General features: G+C 42.9%; 1 protein-coding gene and 2 long non-coding RNA genes across 4 annotated transcripts in view; 2 read left to right on the top strand and 1 right to left on the bottom strand.

Annotated features, from left to right (window-relative positions):
- LOC140711703 (uncharacterized) overlaps nt 1-1,950 on the top strand; it is a 12,913-nt gene extending 10,963 nt beyond the window's left edge. Inside the window, exon 3 of the long non-coding RNA XR_012092988.1 lies at nt 1,638-1,950. This is a non-coding gene — a long non-coding RNA (uncharacterized lncRNA). The remainder of the gene's footprint in view (nt 1-1,637) is intronic.
- Nucleotides 1-21,415, bottom strand: part of CENPN (centromere protein N) — a 24,126-nt gene extending 2,711 nt beyond the window's left edge. The window contains exons 1-9 of one of the 2 annotated variants that reach the window (XM_007994167.3): nt 21,295-21,401; nt 16,477-16,657; nt 14,384-14,429; nt 11,255-11,314; nt 10,793-10,869; nt 8,211-8,387; nt 5,783-5,884; nt 3,707-3,770; nt 2,125-2,237 (exon numbers count right to left, since the gene is read on the bottom strand). In XM_007994167.3, the coding sequence (XP_007992358.1) occupies nt 2,125-2,237; nt 3,707-3,770; nt 5,783-5,884; nt 8,211-8,387; nt 10,793-10,869; nt 11,255-11,314; nt 14,384-14,429; nt 16,477-16,647 (810 nt within the window). In that variant the 5' untranslated portion in view covers nt 16,648-16,657; nt 21,295-21,401. Of the gene's footprint in view, nt 1-2,124; nt 2,238-3,706; nt 3,771-5,782; nt 5,885-8,210; nt 8,388-10,792; nt 10,870-11,254; nt 11,315-14,383; nt 14,430-16,476; nt 16,658-21,294 lie in introns of both variants that reach the window. The other variant, XM_007994169.3, reaches the window with a different exon arrangement.
- Nucleotides 3,892-8,196, top strand: LOC140711702 (uncharacterized). Its single transcript, XR_012092987.1, has 3 exons — nt 3,892-3,975; nt 4,941-5,062; nt 7,986-8,196. It is a non-coding gene; the product is annotated as an uncharacterized lncRNA (long non-coding RNA).

The following is a 21,415-nucleotide window of genomic DNA, read 5'->3' as shown; positions in this document are numbered from 1 at the left end:
CAACTGGTGAACTGAAGCGAAGAAAAATGGATGTTCATTGGAATATTATTGCAAGTTTTCTGAAGATTTGACCCTTTTTGTTGAGATGGAGTCTTGCTCTGTTGTCCAGGCTGGAGTACAGTGGTATTATCTCGGCTTACTGCAACCTCCGCCTCCTGGGTTCAAGCTATTCTCTTGCCTCTGCCTCCTGAGTAGCTGGGACTACAGGTGTGTGCCACCATGCCTGGCTAATTTTTGTATTTTTAGTAGAGATGGGGTTTCACCATATTGGCCAGACTGGTCTTGAACTCCTGGCCTCAGGTGATCTGCCCGCCTCAGCCTCCCAAAGTGCTGATATTACAGGCATGAGCCATCGTGCCTGGCCAGATTTGACATTTTTCTTTTTTCTTTTTTCGAGACGGAGTCTTGCTCTGTCGCCCAGGCTGGAGTGCAGTGGCCGGATCTCAGCTCACTGCAAGCTCCGCCTCCCGGGTTTACGCCATTCTCCTGCCTCAGCCTCCCCAGTAGCTGGGATTACAGTCACCCGCCACCTCGCCGGGCTAGTTTTTTGTATTTTTTAGTAGAGACGGGGTTTCACCGTGTTAGCCAGGATGGTCTCGATCTGCTGACCTGTGATCCGCCCGTCTCGGCCTCCCAAAGTGCTGGGATTACAGGCTTGAGCCACCGCGCCCAGCTGACATTTTTCAAAATAGAAAAGGTAGGAAAAAATTAGTAGAAGCTACGAATAAATGTGTACCTTGACATACAGAATAGTGCCATTCTGAGATGTATATAAAGGGAAGTTTAGAAAGCACATTTTCTGCATGCTAGACCCGTGGCTCTCATGCTTGCGTGTGCAGACTCAGCTGGAGGGCTCGTGAAAACAGAATGCAGGCTCCCACCTCCCCTAGTCCAGTAGGACTAGGGTGGGGTCAAGAATTGGCATTTCCTCCCCCTTCCCAAGTGATGCTGATACTACTAATCCAGGGACTACGCTTCGAGAACCACTGTTGTAGTTTATCGCCTATTTAAAGGAACTGGTGTAAAGCCTGCCATTAAGGGACCCAACTTGAAAGGTGTCAATCCATTTTTCCCACTAAAACTAAATCGTATCAAACAGGCTTTAGGCCTCAGTGAGCAGATCAATGGCAGATTTAAAGTGTGGCCTGTAGCTACAGAAAGGCTAAAGAGAAAAAAACTTATTGGAAGGCTTGCAGGCAGTAAGGTGTTTTGAGTATGAGCATGGACTGAAATTAGAGTGATCACAATATAAGCCTCAAGTTCTCCTAGTGGTGGCAGTGGGTTTGCATTAAATACCTGTAGCCCCTGCCCTGGCCTTCCCGGTGGGCAGCAGCACATGTCTGGAAGGCACACTTCTGGAACAAGCCACATTTGTGGTACTGCCTAGGTTACTGGCTTTTCTCCATGTGATGCCGGCTGGAATATGTAATGACTTACCTATTCTTTCCTTTATTCAGCAAGTATTTGAGTGCCTATTATGTGCCAAATACTGTCCTAGGTTGTGGATGGGCTAGAATGGTATAATCTACATTTTTTCCCCCTCAAATATACAGATTACTCCCAGTTATAACTGCATTAATATGTAAGATGAAACGAAAAGGCAAATTCATAATTTCTTTCTTTTTTTCTTTTTTGAGATGGAGTCTCGCTCTGTCGCCCAGGCTGGAGTGCAATGGCGTGATCTTGGCTCACTGCAACCTCCGCCTCCTGGGTTCAAGTGATTCTCCTGCCTCAGCCTCCTGAGTACCTGGGATTACAGGTGTGTGCCACCACATCCAGATATTTTGTGTATTTTTAGTAGAGACAGGGTTTTACCATATTGGCCAGGCTGGTCTCAAACTCCTGACTTCAGGTGATCTGCCTGCCTTGGCCTCCCAAAGTGCTGGGATTACAAGTGTGAGCCACTGCGCCTGGCCCAAATTCATAATTTCTAAAAGTCTCCTTTGCTAACACAGGAACTTATAAATAAAATAAAGAGGTTTATTTAATTCATAAATTTATTACATGAAATTTAAGTGACAAATGAAAAAGGAACAGTTTCTTAGATTTGTCTTCCACTTAAGGTTTTTGTTCTTTTTAAAAAATGTTGATATCTTGTAGTTAATATTTATTACGATGTCTTACCTTATATTGTGCAAATTCTAGTTGTGGTTGAGGATAATCTCCAAATGTTTCTTGAGTTATTCGTTGGACTCTCTGTTTTTCTACTATGTTTTCATGTGTGATCCTTGAATCCACTATAGGTGGAAGATTTCAAATAAAACAGTCATTAGGAATATATTTCATCCTTAAATTATTCTTTCATTCCTAACCCTTCAAATTGTTTGTATAATTTAAAAATAATATTTACTGTTTCTTCTCTTGGCTGTAATAATTTGTGTGTGTGTGTATATATATATACATATCTAGTAGATATACATATATCTACCTATATATCCACGGCACCCAGCCTGTATATGTATTTTTTTTTAAGAGATGGGGTCTCTGCCGGGCACGGTGGCTTATGCCTGTAATCCCAACACTTTGGGAGGCCAAGGCGGGAGGATCACTTGAGGTCAGGAGTTCGAGACCAGCCTGGCCAACATGGTGAAATCTCATCTTTACTAAAAATACAAAAATTAGCCGGGTGTGGTGGCAGGCACCTATAATCCTAGCTAGTTGGGAGGCTGAGGCAGGAGACTCACTTGAACCTGGGAAGCAGAGGTTGCAGTGAGCCAAGATCACGCCACTGCATTTCAGCTTAGGCAACAGAGTGAGACTATCTTAAAAACAAACAAACAAACAAACAAACAAAAAACAATCAAAAAGAGACAGGGTCTCACTATGTTGCCCCATCTGGACTGGATCTCTTGGGCTCCAGCGATCTTCCCACCTTAGCCTCCCAAGTAGCCAGGACCACAGATGCATACCATTGTTCCTAGCCTCACCTATGTATTTTTAAAACTGGAATTGTAAGAGGCACACAATTTTATATCCTGCTTTTTTTTTTTACCTAAAATGAGATCAACAGCAGTTCCTATGACACTGGAAAATCATAGAAGTGTTTAGTTTATAACAGTGGCACATTTCATTGCCAAATCTCCACTAAGAGATAGGAAAGTTTTCATTTTTTTATGAATTTATATTTTACCCCACCACTTTTGTAAATTTAGTAGTTGTGTACTCTGTTCTCTTGGGTTTTCTAGTGAGAGACTTCAGACATCTGTGAGTAGCAATAGTCATGATTCTGATTGTTCTAGAAGTTTATCCAGTGCATTAAGAGCATGGGCTCAAGATCCAGACATACCCGGATTTCACTCCTGGTTTTGCCACTCCTTAGCTGTGTGACTTTGCCTAGAGAGTTGCCATACCTCCCTGAAACCCAGTTTCCTGATGAATAGTGCTTATTCATGGGACTTCTTGTGAGGATTAAGGAAAGACTACATATAAACATCTTAGTGTGCCTGGCACACAAGAAATGCTCAACTATTAGCTAATTTTTGTTTTTGTCATTATTGTTTTGTTGTTTATTGTTATCCTAGTAAATCCTAAAGGAGACCTATGGTAGATTAGCTTTCCTCCTTCAACAGATATTTCATTTTCAATTTTTCTGAAAACAATGAAAGTTGTGAATTAGGATCCTAGTATACACATTTTACCAAGTGAAAGAAATCTGTAAGGGAATGATGCATTTCCAAAATTCAGTTTTATATTCACACACACATACTATTTATATCCAGTCCAAGGCTTCTTTCCTGTAGAGGTGTTGTAGAGTTGTGAGTTTCAAAGGTCTAGGGAAAAAAAAAGTGAATATTTTACTAATTTTGACATCTTGAAGTACACACATTTATTTTTTTTAGCATATTTTTTTCCACCAGAAAGGTCCAAGGCCATATCCTGGCTGAATTGAGCAGTACACTGACAAGGAGGCTGCTGAGCCTGCAACTAGACCGTTCTGTTTGATGAGCTCTGTGCTTTATCATAGAAATGGATCTGGTGAGTGCAAAGCCCAGGGAATCTATGGAAGCATTTGTACTGTGGTATTTCAGCGTCGTCAGTGCTGAATCTTCATAACCCTAAAAAACTTACTGAGATTGCTTTTGGAAAAATAACTTTCCTTCTCTAAGTCTGAATCTCTTGAACCCCTTTTCCTACCTTCACCCACTGAATCCATTGTTTTTATAGTTTAGTGCTTGACAACGTGGATTTTCCTAAGAATGCCACTGTCCTTCTTTTTTTTTTGGAAACAATATCTCAGCCTGTTGCTCAGGCTGGAGTAAGTGGCATGATCATGGTTCGCTGCAGCCTCAATCTCCCTGGGCTTTGGAGATCCTCCTAACTCAGCCTCCCAGGTAGCTGGGACTAAAGGCACGTGGCACCACGCCTGGCTATTTTTTTTTTTTTTTTGAGATGGAGTCTCGCTCTGTCGCCCAGGCTGGAGGGCAGTGGCGCGATCTCCGCTCACTGCAAGCTCTGCCTCCCGGGTTCACGTTATACTCCTGCCTCAGCCTCCCAAGTAGGTGGGACTACAGGCGCCTACCACCACACCCGGCTAATTTTTTTGTATTTTTAGTAGAGACGGGGTTTCGCCGTATTATCGAGGATGGTCTTAATCTCCTGACCTCGTGATCTGCCCACCTCGGCCTCCCAGAGTGCTGGGATTACAGGCGTGAGCCACTGTGCCTGGCATGCCTGGCTATTGTATTTTTTGTAGAGACGGGTTTCGCCATATTGCCCAAGTTGGTCTTGAACTCCTGGGCTCAAGGGATTTGCCCTTCTTAGCCTCCCAAAGAACTAGGGTTACAGGCATGAGCCACTGTGCCTGGCCACTACTGTCATATTATAGCAAAACAGTTTATATCAATTTGGTGAGAGGGTAGTAGGTAGGAGAGGACGGCTAGAGAAGAAAATCATGATCTAACTTGAAAAAATATATATATTATTTATCTTTTATTCTGTAGAGATGGGGTCTCCCTATGTTGCCCAGGCTCGTCTCGAACTCCTGGGCTCAAGCATTCCTCCCACCTTGGCCTCCTAAAGTGCTGGGATTATAGGCGTGAACCACTGTGGCTGGCCTCATGATGTAAGTTCTTAATGCTAGTTCTTCCTTAAGGAGGGACTGCTTGCACAGAGCCATCACTTCTTTCTGCTTAGAACAGATGAACATACAGAAGTAGAACATCTCTAGTGGCTCAAAGATATACACAGAGCATTAACAATCCACTCACAGGAGTGTCAACACATATGCAGACATTTGCCATGCATAATTTGAAAAAACACCCCTGCATCTGTAAGGACAGATCTGTATTTGTCATTAGAGGGGAACATTAACATTCAAATAATTTTAACACATGAACTTTGGGACTTAAAAAACCACTGCTTTTCCCTTTAATTCCAGTGCCTGTATAACCTACTTGACTGATGGGACAAAAAGTTAATTCTTCTTTTCTGTTGTTTGACAGAATTATATATTTAGCTTCAAAAGACAATGTGAAGTTACTCTAAAGAGAAAACAAATTCTAGTGTGATTAGCTGATTTGGAAGCTGAGATCTACAACATAGACTCCTATGACTAATGACTGGTGTAAAACACAATACAATTATAAAAAGATGGCTGTGAGGAATTTTTATTTTCCTTTCATGTTCACTAATTGTAAGCTTTCTTCATTTCAGTAATATCTAAAGTGATCTCCTCTTGTCGGAGGTGGATTTTCCCAGTAGCTACTTTTCCCAGTAGCTTCTAACTCCTGTGTGAAAGAGAAAATAAAGATTTACCTTTAAAGAGAGTCACTGATTGGCTCACCTGATTATACTGTTTAAAAACAATAGCCTTAAGAGAGTCCAGATACCGACTTCTCAGGTCCATTTTCACAATCTGATGGTGTTTGCTAGCAATTGTCAGTGCCTTGAAATGAAAATTTGTAAGACCATTATTAGGATTACTGTCTCTGTGTTTGTAATATTTGTTGAAGTAAAATGTAAGAGCAGCAATTAGTGAATAGTTTCCCCGTAAATGTAAAAAGAAGTCTAGAAAAAGATCTGATAGCCTGTTACTGAGCTTCAAAAACAAAGTGGTTAATAGCATTAAGATTCTGATAAATGCAGTCTTTTGTGTCATTTTTTTAGAAAAGTGATCCTGTTGAAAGTTAGAAGTTACTAATAAATCAAGTTCAGATTTAGGAATAAACAATAAATACTCAAAATGTTACTGTTTTTGAATACCAGTCATCTAATACTGTAATGATATTGCCATACAAAAATGCAGATATGTATGCTTTAGGACAAATACTGAAGAAAAAAGTGTATACTGAATACAGCTTGTAAGAGTTTCCTGTCATTAGGGGAAAAGACGACTGAAACAGAATTACTATGATAGGATAAGATGTTTACCCAGATCTAGAGAATAGAGACAAGTATGCCTTAAGATACATAATAGAAATGAATATTAGTCCACCTGGTGGCTCATGCCTGTAATCCCAGCACTTTGGCAGGCCGAGGCAGATGGATCACTTGAGGTCAGAAGTTTGAGACCAGCCTGGGCAACATGGTGAAACCCAGTCTCCACTAAAAATAGAAAAGTAAATTAGCCAGGCATAGTGGTGAGTGCCTGTAGTCCCAGCTACTTGGGAGGCTGAGGCAGGAGAATCGCTTGAATCTGGGGGGAGGAAGGTGCAGTGAGCCAAGATTGCCCCACTACACCCAAGCCTGGGGGACAGAGTGAGACTCCATCTCAGACAAAAAAAAAAAAAAAAGAACATTAGTGTTTGGGGTCAGGTTTAAGCTACCTGTGGCAAGGTGTACTCACCTGGCTGTAAGTGGATGAAAGACCACTCTGTATCATGGAGGAGGAGACCCCAAATGTAAATAAGTATTTTAAGGAAATAGAAGTGAGTAGCAGTCTTTGCCATTTCAGTAAACCACCAAAAAACTTAAATGACAAGCAAGTAGTCACAGGGACCCTAGGGCTCGCCTGGTCACAACAGTGGAGTCCTTGGTACTCCACACCGCACCTCCACCCAACTCTGCTGTGGAGTGACAGGACATGATGCAGCCAGGATGGCAGAACTGCCCCCCTACAACCAGCTGACGTGGCAGCTCTGGAACCAATTGAAGGTGCCACTGTGGTTGTGAATGCTAATAGTGGCAGCAGCAAGTGCCAGGCCAATTTAGGGAGAATTAATTTGGGGAAAGATGCTAGGAAGCCTGTGATAGTAAAGGCAGAATCATAAAGAGAAGCAGGCTCTGAACAGAGGCTACATCTTATGTGGAAGCAGTCTCCTTGTGTATGGAATGTGGGAGAAATGGTTACAAAGGAAAATAATGTTTATTAATAAGCAAATTATATAATTATGAAAAAGTAATGTAGTATATTCATTTGTAACCATGTGGAAATGTTATGTTACTTTTTTTTTTTTTTGAGATGGAGTTTCTTTCTCGTTGCCCAGGCTGGAGTGCAATGGCGCGATCTGGGCTCACTGTAACCTCCGCCTCCCAGGTTCAAGCAATTCTCTTGCCTCAGCCTCCCAAGTAACTGGGATTACAGACGCCTGCCACCACGCCTGGCTACTTTTTTTGTATTTTTAGTAGAGACGGGGTTTCGCCATGTTGGCCAGGCTGGTCTCAAACTCCTGACCTCAGGTGATCCACCGGCCTTGGCTTCCCAAAGTGCTGGGATTACAGACGTGAGCACCATGCCTGGCCTACCCTGGCTTTTATAAGAACTATCTTGTCAAAGGCAATAGCAAACTTTGACAGTAGTTATTTTGAACGAATGGAATAGGGAAAAGGGGTATGAAGCTTTGAAGATGTCTTATCTTTAGAGACTTCTGTATCGGTTGCATTTTTTATATTAAGTATGCATTATTTCTAGATCAAAAAACAATAAAGTACAGTTCCAATCTAATCTTATGCCATGTTCCCATCTGCAGATAATAACACCCTCTGTTTCTTATTTTACGAGAACAAGAATTACATGTGGTTTTCTGTATCTTTTTTTTTTTTTTTAGAGGTGGGGTGTTGCTTCGTCTTGTGATCACAGCTCATGGCAGCCTCGGACTCGTGGGCACGAGCAATCCTCCCACTTCAGCCTCCCAAGTAGCTGGGACCACAGGTACATGCCACTGCACCTGGCCTGGCATTCTCTATCAAATACTTATTGAGCAGTTAAAATCTATATAGATCTTTGAGATAGGATAATAAAATATTATAGCTTGTAATAATTTGTTCCATACCTGACCCAGAAGCGGTGTATTGCGCCTCAGCGTGGAGGAGGACTTGAAGGCATACGGAGTCTGGGAGTAGTACACCACATAGGTAGGTTTGTACTGGTTTGGCTTTGTGTACTGAGTTCCCCAGGCGATTCGAATCCAGACTGCATTCTCCTCAGTTTCTCTGAAGCTGACTGTCACCTTATTTAAAAAAAAAAAAAAAAAGGCATAATTTCCTAATTAAAATTTCATTGTGGCATCAACTCCAGGTGCTTTTTAGGGGTGAACAATGATGTCCCTATGCTTGTGTATGTGGGTTGAGACCTGGCAGTCTTTTTAGGCGTGAACAATGATGTCCGTACACTCGTGTATGCAGGCTGAGATGTGGCAGTCTTTTTAGGGGTGAACAATGATGTCCCTATGCTCGTGTATGCAGGCTGAGGCCTGGCAGTCTTCTTAGGGGTGAACAATGATGTCCCTATACTCGTGTATGCAGGCTGAGGCCTGGCAGTCTTTTCTGCTTTTCATAAGTATTTTGGGAATCTTTGGGAAAACATTTTGTGATTTTTTAAAAACATCCTTTTCATTTCTTCTTTTTTCTTCTGAGACTAGGTCTTGCTCTGTTGCTCAGGCTGGAGTGCTGTGGCATGATCATAGCTTGCTCACTGCAGCCTCGACTTCCTGGGCTCAAGCGATCCCATCTTGCCTCCCTAGTAGCTGAGACCACAGGCATGTGCCATCATGCCTGGCTAATTTTTTTTAAGTTTTTTTGTAGAGGTGATTGTTTTTTCAGTAATTTCTTGGACTTGTCCTGAAAACTGTTCTTCCATCTCTAAGAGTTTATAAGGTAAGGCAGCCTTACAAATGAGATACTTGTTTTATAATGAAGCCTTCTTAGCATCTAACCCAGACCTAGCACACACTATAAAGTTTAACAGTAAGATTTCTATGTAAGTAGGCTGGGTGTTGTGGCTCAAGCCATAATCATAGCACTTTGGGAGGCTGAGGTACGAGGATCGCTTGAGCCCAGGAGTTTGAGACCAACCTGGGCAACACAGTGAAACTCAATATCTACCAAAAAAAAGAAAAGGCAGGCACAGTGGCATGTGCCTATAGTCCCAGCTACTCAAGAGGCTGAGGTGGGAGGATGGCTTGAGCCTGGGAGGTCTAGGCTATAGTGAGCCGAGATCATGTCAGTGCATTCTAGCCTGGGCAACAGAGTGAGACCATGTCTTTAAAAAAAAAAAAAAAAAAAAAAAGAAGAAGAAAAAAGGAGATTTCTGTGTCATAATGGGCTTGAAAATATACTGTTCCTAATGCTCTTATGCATTTAGCTCAGAAGCTAAAAACTCCTCTAAAGGAATGTTATATGGCAAGACCAAAGGAAGTACTACCTTGTATCCATTTCATGAATAACATACAGGCCTTTCCAAACTTTTAAATATGGTTGCCAATTGGTCTGGAATTTAATAGCCTGCTCCTGGATTATCAGCTCCCCTCTGGTTCAGCTTCCCTTTAAAGCTTTGAGCCTAGAAAGTAGGGACTTGAGTGAGATGCACTTGGCTTGCCAAAGTCTCTGTTTCCTCCCTCTGAGATCTTGTTCTAGGAAAAGTGGGTGGTTACGGTGGCACTAGCAAATTCTGCCCATTCTTTACCAGCTTTTCCAAATTCCCTCAGTGCAGGAGACAAGAAAGTTTCCCCAGTCCAGGGTATGGTGGCGTAGAGCTGTCTGACTTTCCTGAGTGAGCAGCACAGAGCTTGGCCCCAATCACGTGCTCAGTGGGCCTCTACTGGCTTGAATGGAAGATCGTCTTATTCTGAACAGCTTCTTCGTTTCACATTACAAAAGCAAAAACATCTGTAAAATCAAGGGTGCTTCAGGTCTGCACTGACCATTACTGGAACTACTAGTTACATGTGGCTATTTAATGTAAAATCATTAAAGTTAAATAAGATTAAAAATTCAGGCTGGGTGCGGTGGCTCACGCCTGTAATTCCAGCACTTTGGGAGGCCGAGGCAGGGAGATCACCTGAGGTTAGGAGTTCAAGACCAGCCTGGCCAACATGGAGAAACTCCAATGACTACTAAAAATACAAAAATTAGCTGGGTATAGTGGTGCACACCTGTAGTCCCAGCTACTGGAGAGGCTGAGGCAGAATAATTGCTTGAACCCAGGAGGCAGTTGCAGTGAGCCAAGATCTCGCCACTGTACTTCAGCCTGGGCAACAGAGTCTCTGTCTCAACAACAACAACAACAACAAAAAGATTAAAATTTCAGCTGCTCAGTCACATTAGCCTCAAGTGCTCAGCAGCTACATGTGGCTGAACTGAACAATGCCAATACAGAGCATTTCCATCACTGCAGAGAGCTCTGCTGGACTGAGCTCCTCCAGAAAAAGCAGCCTCAGGCCCTGAATGGACAGGAGAGAGGAAAGGGAAGTTTTTATAATATTTACAGTGTGTTTTTGATATGGAGTAGAACAGTATGAACTATTACTAACTGAATTTCTTACAAATAAAAAAAAAAACCTAGGATAGTAGCAAATTTGAAGTGCACAGATGTTATGACATTGAATTTTATGTAAAAAATGAATTTTATTCTTACATTTTTTAATGCTCTCTGAAGAATTTTCTTAAATGAATTTTTGAATTGTTTCATATCAAAAAGGTCAACATCTTCACCTGCCAAAGTGAAAAAAAATAAAGAAAAATCAAGAGAGCTACAATGTTTTCAGTAAATACATTTGCAAAGTACCATGAAACTAAGCATTTTGTGTAATTCCAGAGTAATCATGATCAAATCAAACAAATGCTGCTAGTACTTCTGACATGGCACCAAGAAATATGTTTCTCATTTTCCATAAGTAAGTAATAAATAATCGCCTCATTTTTAAAGAAATGAGGAACATACTGCTATTCTTTTTTTTTTCTGATATGGAGTCTCGCTCTGTCACCCAGGCTGGAGTGCAGTGGTGCGAGTGGAGTCTCAGCTCGCTGTAACCTCTGCCTCCTGAGTCCAAGCCAAACTATCAAATACAAAAGTGCAATTGGAAACAGAAAATATTACCTGGTCCTTTACTCATCTGAAAAACATCCCAAACTTTCTGGTGCTGATGAAATTGCGTATCTGAGAGAGGGAAGAAAGGTTTACTATTAGCATATCATAGAACTTTGAACTAATATGCTTATAGATATTTCTATACTATAAAACTGGGGAAAACAATAATTCATAAATTGGATTATACAGATTTGTGTTCAAAATATAAACTTTATATGGATTAAATTTACTTCATATAAATAAAGCAAATCATAATTACTCAATTCAACCGACTTAGATGATAACTACAGTTGAGTTTTGGTTTTTATTCTGTTAGCCCATTTATTCTATTTCCACATAAGCCTGCCCCACAGAATATCACATTAATCTGGCATGACAGGGAATGCTGTGCCCCACAGGACCCACATTTGAGCCAGCTGTTCCTCTGCCTGGAGCCTCTTTTCCTAGCTCCTTACACAGCCCACTCCCTACCTCATTCTGTTCTCTACTCAGGGTAGTCCCCACCGTGATCACCCTACCCCAAATGCTCTGCGTTAGCTCCCAGTTCCTGTTGGAGGACTCATCACTACCTGACGTCACATTATGTATGTATGTATTATTATTATTATTTTTTGAGACAGAGTTTCACTCTTTGTTGCCCAGGCTGGAGTGCAATGGTGCCATCTCAGCTCACTGCAATCTCCGCCTCCCAGCTTCAAGTGATTCTCCTGCTTCAGCTTCCCGAGTAGCTGGGATGACACACGCCTGCCACAACACCCGGCTAATTTTTTGTATTTTTAGTACAGATGGGGTTTCACCATGTTGGCCAGGCTGGTCTCAAACTCCTGACCTCAGGTGATCCACCCGCCTCGGCCTCCCAAAGTGCTGGGATTACAGGCATGAGCCACTGCGCCCGGCCACATTATTTATTTAGATGTTCATTTGTACACTGCCTGTCTTGCCAATTAGACTCTGATGGAAATGAGGGACCTGTTCACTGTTGTAGTCCCGGGTCTAAATTGTGTGGCATAAAGCAAGCACTCAGTATTTGTTTTGTTTTTCTAAGAGACAGGGTCTCACTATGTTAACTGGGCTAGACTTGAATTCGTGGCTCAAGTGATCCTCCTGCCTCAGCCTCCCAGGTGTCCCATACCACCACAACAGGCTTCAGTATATGTTTGATGAACGAATGAATGACTAAGTATATGACAGAAAACACCTTTCAGGAGTTACAAACTTGGAGTATCTTGGAGTAGAAATGGATCTAGGAAGTTAGCAAGTTCAACCATATCCCTTCATCCTTCTGGCTTAAAACTCTCTCTGCACTGATCTGTCTATGTCTCTGGACCTCAGACCAGGTTTTCTTTTCTCTTCTTTTTTTTTTTTTTTGAGACAGAGTCTCCTGGTGTCGCCAGGCTGGAGTGCAGTGGTGCGATCTTGGCTCACTGCAACCTCTTGTCTCCTGGGTTCAAGCGATTCTCCTGCCTCAGCCTCCCGAGTAGCAGATTACAGGTACCTGCCACCACACCTGGCTAATTTTTTATTTTTAGTAGAGATGTGGTTTCACCATAGTGGCCAGGCTGGTCTCCAACTTCTGACCTCAGGTGATCCACCTGCCTTGGTCTCCTAACGTGCTGGTGTGAGCCACTGTGTCCAGCCAGGTGCTTTAATGAATTTTTGAATGAATGTATGAGAAATGGGAATGGTGTGGATCCACCTTTTATGCCTGAGAGAATCCAACCACTGAAAATGAGATAAACTAAATCAGAGGCAGATGCTCTAAATTCAGCAATAGCATGAATTGGAGCATGCCATGAGTTGGAGCAAAGTATTACTAAAGATAATTACACTTACAGAAAACAGCTAATACATAATGATTGCAGTTAGTTAATACCAGGCTCTAAGTATTTAACTTGTACTCTTATTTAATTCTCACCATAACCTTATGTGATACTATCACTATTATACAGATGGGTCAAATGATAATACCAGAGATGCTGGTATGCCACAGAGATGTTAACGACCTTCCTACAGGGCTCACAGGGAGGCAGTAATGGAGCCATGAAATGAACCCAAGAAATCTGGCCCCAGGGCCTGTGTTCTCAGCCCCTACATTATGCTGCCTTCTGATTAAAAAAACAGACATCTTGAAAAAGTACAGACAGGCAAGCTAGACAAAAATCAATGAAATGGAAGGGAGGAGAGGTGAGAAGCTACACTGTAATAGGAACAAATTTTCAGAAAGTTATTTTCAAATCCTATAGTAATAGTACAGATGCTTCTTGACTTATGATGGGGCTATGCCTGATAAATCCACCTTGAGGTGAAAATAATTCACCTAACCTTCATATAGCTTAGCTTAGCCTAGCCTACTTTATGTGTGCTCAGAGCACTTATAGCCTACAGTTGAGCAAAATCATCCAAGAGTCTTCTATCATAAACTGTTGCATACTTCATGTAATTTACTAAATACTGTATGAAAGTGAGAAAAGAATGGTCATATGGGAACTCAAAGTATGGTTTCTGTTGAATGTCTGCTGCTTTCATACTAGTTGAAAAATTTTAAGTTGAGCTGTTGTAGGTTGGCAACCTGAGTAATACAAAGCCTAACATTTACTTTATGCTAGTTACCATGCTAACAGCTTCTCAGGCTCTACCTCATTTAATCCTAACAAGAATCTTGTGAAGTAGATACTGTACTATTATCTCTGCTTGAAGTCTGAGGCTCAGAAAGGTGATGCAACTTGTCAAACAACATATGGCTGAGTGACATACTGGGATTTGAAACAAGGTCTCCTCGACTCTAGAATCTGAGGCCTTATATACAAAATTGCTTCTGGGACAAGTACAGCGGTTCACCCCTATAATCCCAGCACTTTGGGAGGCTGAGGAAGGAGGAACACTTGAGCCCAGGAGCTGGAGACCAGCCTGGGCAACATGGCAAAACCTCGTGGCAAAAAGTACAAAAAATTAGCCATACATAGTGGTGCACTCCTATAGCCCCAGCTACTTGGGAGGCTGAGGTTGGAGGATTACTTGAATCCAGGAGGCAGAGGTCGCGGTGAGCTGAGATGACGTTAAAGCACTCCAGCCTGGGCGACAAAATTGCCTCTGATGAAACTGATCAGTTAAGTGTAAACACCAATCACTAAAACTTACAAATGATGTCTAACAGGGCAGCGTCATTGAGACTTGCACGCTTTTCCTAAAAGAGAAAACAAATTATTTAGTAACCGTGGTGATAGATTTGGTTCTATCCCATTTAAAACACATTTTAGGATTGGTTAGAACAGACTATTTGTACGTTCTCAGTACTTTACTGACAAACTGTCTCCAATCTGTTCTCCTGTTAACCAATGGACATTCTGACTGATTCATGTCTTAGTCCAGGCATTCACAACCTTCTCTCACAATTTATTCCTCATTCATCACTGTTAACTTCTTGATTTTTACAAAATTAACTTTATTGAAGTATAATTATCATCCATTAAACTGTTTAAATATATATTTTAAATATATTTAAAGAATACAATTTGATACATTTTGACTAAGGAATATACACACAAAACCATTACCACAATCAAGACAGTGACAATATCCACCAGCACTGCCTCCCAAATTTTCTCGTGTCTCTTTTTTTTTTTTTTTGAGACAGAGTCTTGCTCTACTGCCCAGGCAGGAGTACAAAGGTGCACTCTTAGCTCACTGCAACCTTTGTCTCCCAGGTTCAAGTGATGCTCCTGCCTCAGCCTCCTGAGGAGTTGGGATTACAGGCGTGTGCCACCATGCCCAGCTAATTTTTGTATCTTTAGTAGAGAAGGGGTTTCTCCATGTTGGCCAGCTGGTCTCCTAACCCCAAATGATCTGCCTGCCTTGGCCTTCCAAAGTGCCGGGATTCCAGGCAGGAGCCACTGAGTCCAATCTTGTGTCCCTTTCTTATCACCGCCCACTTCCTTCCACTCTTCTTGGTTCCCATGTCTGTACCTCCCAAGCCTTAGTCCTGAGGCAAACGCTGATCTGCTTTCTGTCATTACAGATTTGTTTACATTTTCTAGAGCTTTATATGAATGTTAACATAAGTATGTACTCATTTTTTGGTCTGGCTTTTACTCAGCACAATTATTTTCATATCCATCCATATGTTAGCATCTATGAATACTTCATTCCTTTTTATTGCTGAGTATATCCACTATATGGATACATCACAATCTGTTCATCTGTTTACCTGCTGATGGACATTTGGGTTGTTTCCAGTTTGTAGCTTTTATGAATAATGTTGCTGTGAACATTAGTACACACATCTTTATGTGAATGTGTTTTCTTTTTAAAACAATGCTACAATGCATCTTGATTTATATAACTAAATATTTATCAATTATAATATTTATACATACCTCATTTTTTATTATTTTCTCATCATAAATTTCTGTAAATAGAATTGCTAGGTCAAAAAGTATATTTATTTAAAAGCGAAGGAGGCAAGGCATGGTGGCTCACACCTGTAATCCCAGCACTTTGGAAGGCCAAGGTGAGCGGATCACCTGAGGTCAGGAGTTCGACACCAACCTGACCAAGATGGTAAAACTTCGTCTCTACTGAAAATACAAAAATTAGCCAGTGTGGTGGTGCGTGCCTGTAGTCCCAGCTACTCAGGAGGCTGAGGCACTAGAATCGCTAGAACCTGGGAGGCAGAGGTTCCAGTAAGCTGAGATTGTGCCATTGCACTCTGGCCTGGATGATAGAGTAAGACTGTCTCAAAAATAAACAAACAAATAAATAAATAGAAGTGAAGGAGGGATGGGTATATTGGAATAAGAAAATTATTTGAACTATATTTGCAACTAAAACATTTTAAAACAATAAGCAATTAAGTCGATAAACACACATGAAAGACAGAGTCTCTTTCCTTACAACTCTGCCAATACATTTGGGTGTTGTTGTCTTTTCATCCTTGATAATTTGATAGGTTTAAAAAAATACTGCAAAAAACACTGCTTGTTATTTTAATTTGTACCGTTTTTTCTTCTCCTATGATATTTACTTTTTCCATCTTATTGATTTGTAAGCATTCTTTTAAGATGAAAAGGTCAATTAAAAATTAGGTTTTTTTCCACTGCAGCTGTATATAGACCTCATCACTTCACTAATAGTTTAGCAGCTACCTTACATCTCTTTTGGGGTAAGGAATAGAAGAAAGAAAAACCCAAAGGGGTATCACTCTGTTCAAGACTCATCATTTTTAACACTGTTACCTCACACAGATGGATCAAGTGCTGAACTACAGATTCCTTTCTCTGCCGGAAATTTACAGTCTGCAGTTGATTTTCAGACAAAAAATCCCAGGCCTTCAGGATTGTTGTCAGTTCATTCATGGGGATTTTCAAGATGGTCCTCTTGATGAACTCAGCAACAGTCTCATCCATCTCTTTGGCGCTTTTACAAAACAAAAACAGCACAACAAAGTATTAACCAAATACAATACTTGTCTGTTTTTATTTACACATACACACACACGTATGAAAAATAGAGACAGGGTCTCACTACATTGCCCAGGTTGGTCTTGAACTCTTAGGCTTAGGCAATCCACCCGCCTCAACCTGCCAAAGTGCTGAGATTATAGGCATGAGCCACCGCGCCTGGCCATCAGCATATTTAGCTGGGATTTTGATTTGTAGGTCAAACACCTAAATGTTTACACTTTTTCAGCTATTCTGCAGTGTTTTAGCATAAGCATTTAATTATTTTCTCCTTAATGTATATTTAAATGTTTTAGAGTTTAAAAATTAGTGCGCTCCCTCCTTTTCTGGCTATTTTGATGTTTTGATGGCGATGATACATAAATCATTCATTCATTCACTGATTCATGTAACCCCTTACTGAGGACCTGTGCATGCCAGGCACTTTTCTAGGCACTGGGGATAGATATGTCTTTAGCCAAAAAGTCAAACATCTGTTCCAGTATGGTGCATCCATTCTAGTGGGGAGAGAGAAACAACAGAGGAATCACAAACTATGTTAAAAGTGAGGAGTGCTGGAGAAAATGGAATAATTTTGGCAGGCTGAGTTGAGGGTGGGAGTGCTGGAGAGAGTAGGCCTCATAGAGACTATGACTTTGGGGCAATCCTTGCAGGAGAAGGAGTCATGTGGTGGAAGAGCTTTCCAGGCAGAAGGAACAGCATGTGCAAAAGTCCCGAGGCAAGAGCCTGCTTGGGGCCTTCAAGGAACAGGGAAGGGTGGTCTCCAGTGAGGGCACAGCAGAGACAGGAAGGAGGCATAGAGAAGGAGGTGAGGTCAGTGATCATGGAGGGCCCTGAAAGCCACTGCAGGGATCACTGCTTTTTTCATTCTGCAAGGTGCTGAGCACAGGCAGGACATGCTCTTGTTTAGCTTTTCTGCCAGGATCAATCTGGCTACTGTACTGAGAACACAGTGTAAGGAGGCGAGGACAGAGATTGGAGGTTAGTGAGGCAGGGGAAGAGGTCAGATTCTGGATACACTTTTAAGAGGGAACTCATGGGGTTTCTAGATGGATTACTTGTGGGGTGTTAGATCAAGAAAAGAACCAAAGATGAAACCAAGGTTTTTACCAGGGAACTAAAAGACAAAGTTACTATTAGCTGAGATGGTCAAGACTGCGACAGGGAAAGAAGAAAGCTCAGGAATTCTGGAAATCTATTCTCAATCTGTTAATATTAAGATAAAGGTGAGAGTCCAAAGGAGATACTGAATAAGCAGTTGGATCTGTGAGTCCACAGGACATGCTAAGAGCTAGCGGTGCAGTGGATTGCTGTCTCTCGGTCCTTTTATGCACTGCCTGTGAACAAAGAGCTCTTTCCTCCCTCACTTCTCCTGCCCATGCCTGAAGGTGAGATTCCTCAACTGTCTAAAAGGTCCCGAGCCCCAAATCCAGTGTGGCTCCCTCATCAATAGGCAAGGGATATAATCTCCAGAGGAATGACCTAGCGGCTGAAGGAATAAGGAAGGAAGATTCTGAGCTCTTTTATTATTTTCCTCTGGGCAGAAGTTGTGAGCCAATGTTGACAGCTGATCTCTCCTCTGCTACTTTATTTGGGGACACCAGTGAGCATCTCTCTCTCTCTTCAAATACAGAACAAAAAAGCAAACAAACATTGATATTTATTTATTTTTTTCATTCGAGATAGAGTCTCACTGTGTCACCCAGGCTGGAGTGCAGTGGTGCGACCTCAGCTCACTGCAACCTCCCCAGCCTGGTTCAAGTGATTCTCCTGCTTCAGCCTCCCAAGTAGCTGGGACTACAGGCATGCACCACCACACCTGGCTAATTTTTGTGTCTTTAGTAGAGACAGGGTTTCACCATGTTGCCCAGGCTGGTCTCAAACTCCTGACCTCAAGTGATCTGCCCGCCTCGGCCTCCCAAAGTGCTAGGATTACAGGTGTGAGCCAACGTGCGGTCTGCAAACATGATTTTTAAACAATGCAGGGTACAACCTGCATACTTTAATGTCCCTTAACAGTGTATCTTCTAGGAAGGCACACACAGACCTTGGGTGTCTGTGTTTAAGACACAAGCCTGTAGTCTTACCTGTTTCCTTTACAACTTTGGGAATTCCAGGGACAAAGAAGTATCTTCCTACAAGAGTCCTGGCTATGACTTATTTGTTGAAAACTGAAAAATTATCCTTGTCTACTTCTGAAAAGAAATAGTTAACTGTATTTAAAAATATACTGAAAATGATAGTAAAACAAAGATAAAGAGGAAGGATTAGGAGTCGTTTAGAAAGAGAAAAATAACTGAATTAAGGCTGTAGGAACAGAATCAGGATCATGAAACAGGAGTCGGATTTGTTTCTTTGTGTAGTTACTGGACCATCTAAAGCCTTCACCATGGTCTACAAGGCCCTGTGTTGCGTGGCCCCCGCTTCCCTCTCCTTGATTTTCTGAGCTCCAGCTACACTAGTCTCTTAGTTAAATAATCTCTTTGGAGAAGGACCATTGTGCCTGCAGTTACGACTGCCTAGAAGGGTCTTCCTGCACATGTTCTCTCCAGTGACTTCTTGTCATTCAGGTGTTAGCTTAGATGGTTTCTCCTCAGACTTATCCTGACCACCCAACCAAAAGTTACTTCCCCCACTCTCCACTGCTAATTTTTTTTTTTTTTCCTTTTTTTTAGATGCAGTCTTGCTTGGTCGCCCACACTGGAGTGCAGTGGCGTGATTTCTGCTCACTGCAGCCTCTGCCTCACAGGTTCAAATGATTCTCCTGCCTCAGCCTCCTGAGTATCTGGGATTACAGGTGTGCACCATGACACCGAACTAATTTTTCTATTTTAGTAAAGATGGGGGTTTCACCATGTTGGTCAGGCTGGTCTTGAACTCCCAATCTCAAGTGATCCTCCCGCCTCGGCCTCCCAAGGTGCTGGGAGTACAGGTGTGAGCCACTGTGCCAGGCCATGCACTGCTAATTGTCTTTATGGAACTGTCTGAAATTATCTTTTTAAATTTTCTTGTTTCTAAAATTGAGCTCCAGGGCAGGACGATGTTTTTATTCACAGTTATACTCCTCGACCGGAAAGGCGTCACTATAGCCAAGAACAGTCTACTGCGTCCTTGATAAATACTTGTGGAATGAATGCCTGAGGAGACAACCTGGGCGAACTGGGATTCAACAGTCAGTGAAACATCAAATCAACACCTCTCCCATTAAGAACAGGGGCGAGGGGCCAGGAGCGAGCCCAGCACCGTGCATCACTTGACAAGGTCAGGCGTTCGAGACCACCCAGGCCAACATGGTGAAACTCCGTCTCTACTAGAAGTACAAAAAGTAGCTGGATGTCATGACGCACACCTGTAGTGCCAGCTACTTGGGAGGCTGAGGCAGGAGAACCGCTTGAATCCGGGAGGAGGTTGCAGTGAACCAAGAATGTGCCACTGCCCTCCAGCATGGGCGACAGAGTAAGACTCAAAAAAAAACAAAACACACACACACACACACACACACACACACACACACAGGCGAGGCGAGGCTGTTAAAATTGATTCCTGGGCCCTATCAAATTAAACTGTGGGGAGGGCGCACGGAAGGCTTGAGATTTAGCATCTTTTAAAGAGTAGATCAGATGATTAATTCCGGGTAAAGTTTGCAGAACGCCAGTCTAAAGAAATTTGGTAGAGCGCACTCAATCTCACCAATTAAGATGGAAATCCCTTTAGTAAAAGTTTGCCCCTGTGACCATTTTTAAACTTTCCTTTTTTTGTTGTTTTTGAGACAGAGTCTCGCTTTGTCGCCCAGGCTGGAGTGCAGTGGCGCTATCTCAGCTCACTGCAACCTCCGCCTCCCGGGTTCACGCGCTTCTCCTGCCTCAGCCTCCCAAATAGCTGGGATTGCAGGCACCTGATACCACGTCCGGCTAATTTTTCTATTTCTAGTAGAGACGGGGTTTCACCATGTTGGCCAGGTTGGTCTCGAACTCCTGACCTCGTGATCCACCCGCCTCCGCCTCCCAAAGTACTGGGATTACAGGCGTAAACTACCGCGCCCGGTCCCATTTTTAAACTTTCTTTGTACTTCCTAGCGCTTTAGTGCCTGGCATACAGTAGATACTCAAGGTCTGCGGAACGCATGATCAAAAAGATCCATTTTAAGTAACGTTCCCGTAGCCACACACCTCTGCAGAGCTCCAACAGGCAGCGCGAGGAGGAACGCAAGAGGCTACACGGCCGAAAAACGACGGAAGCCGAGGTGACAGAAAAGCAAAACCCCAATTCTGGGCCAGGAAGCAACCCAGGATCGGAGAGCGGAGCCCCTGGTCACATGACCACACGGCCCGCCTTTGACGCAGTCGCGTGCCTACGTACGGTTCGACCCGCCCCACCGCGAGCGAGGTGACGTCACGTCCGGCACAGCGTCACCGCCCCCTCACCTCGGCCCGAACCGTAGTTCCCCGCCCCGAGCCCGAGACCCAGCGCCAATCTTAAGCCTCATAACGTGCGACAATTAGGAAAAAGCCGCTCCCCGAGGCCTGGGATCTGGCTTCCTCAAGGCCCCACACCCTCCCGGGCCCGATCCAATGCCGCCCGGGGCTCTCTTACCGGCCCACATCTCCTTCAGTCTCCCTCTTCGGCAGCTGTTCCCGCCCGCCGCGCCTTCAAAGCCACCAATTGCAGTTCCCGCCGCTTCCAAGCCCCGCCCAGCGGAGCGCAAGCAACAGTC

This window comes from Chlorocebus sabaeus, chromosome 5 (genome assembly GCF_047675955.1).
Source record: "Chlorocebus sabaeus isolate Y175 chromosome 5, mChlSab1.0.hap1, whole genome shotgun sequence".
NCBI lineage: Eukaryota > Metazoa > Chordata > Mammalia > Primates > Cercopithecidae > Chlorocebus > Chlorocebus sabaeus.
Note: the sequence above shows the minus strand (reverse complement) of the source record. Positions and strands in the feature narration are given on the sequence as shown.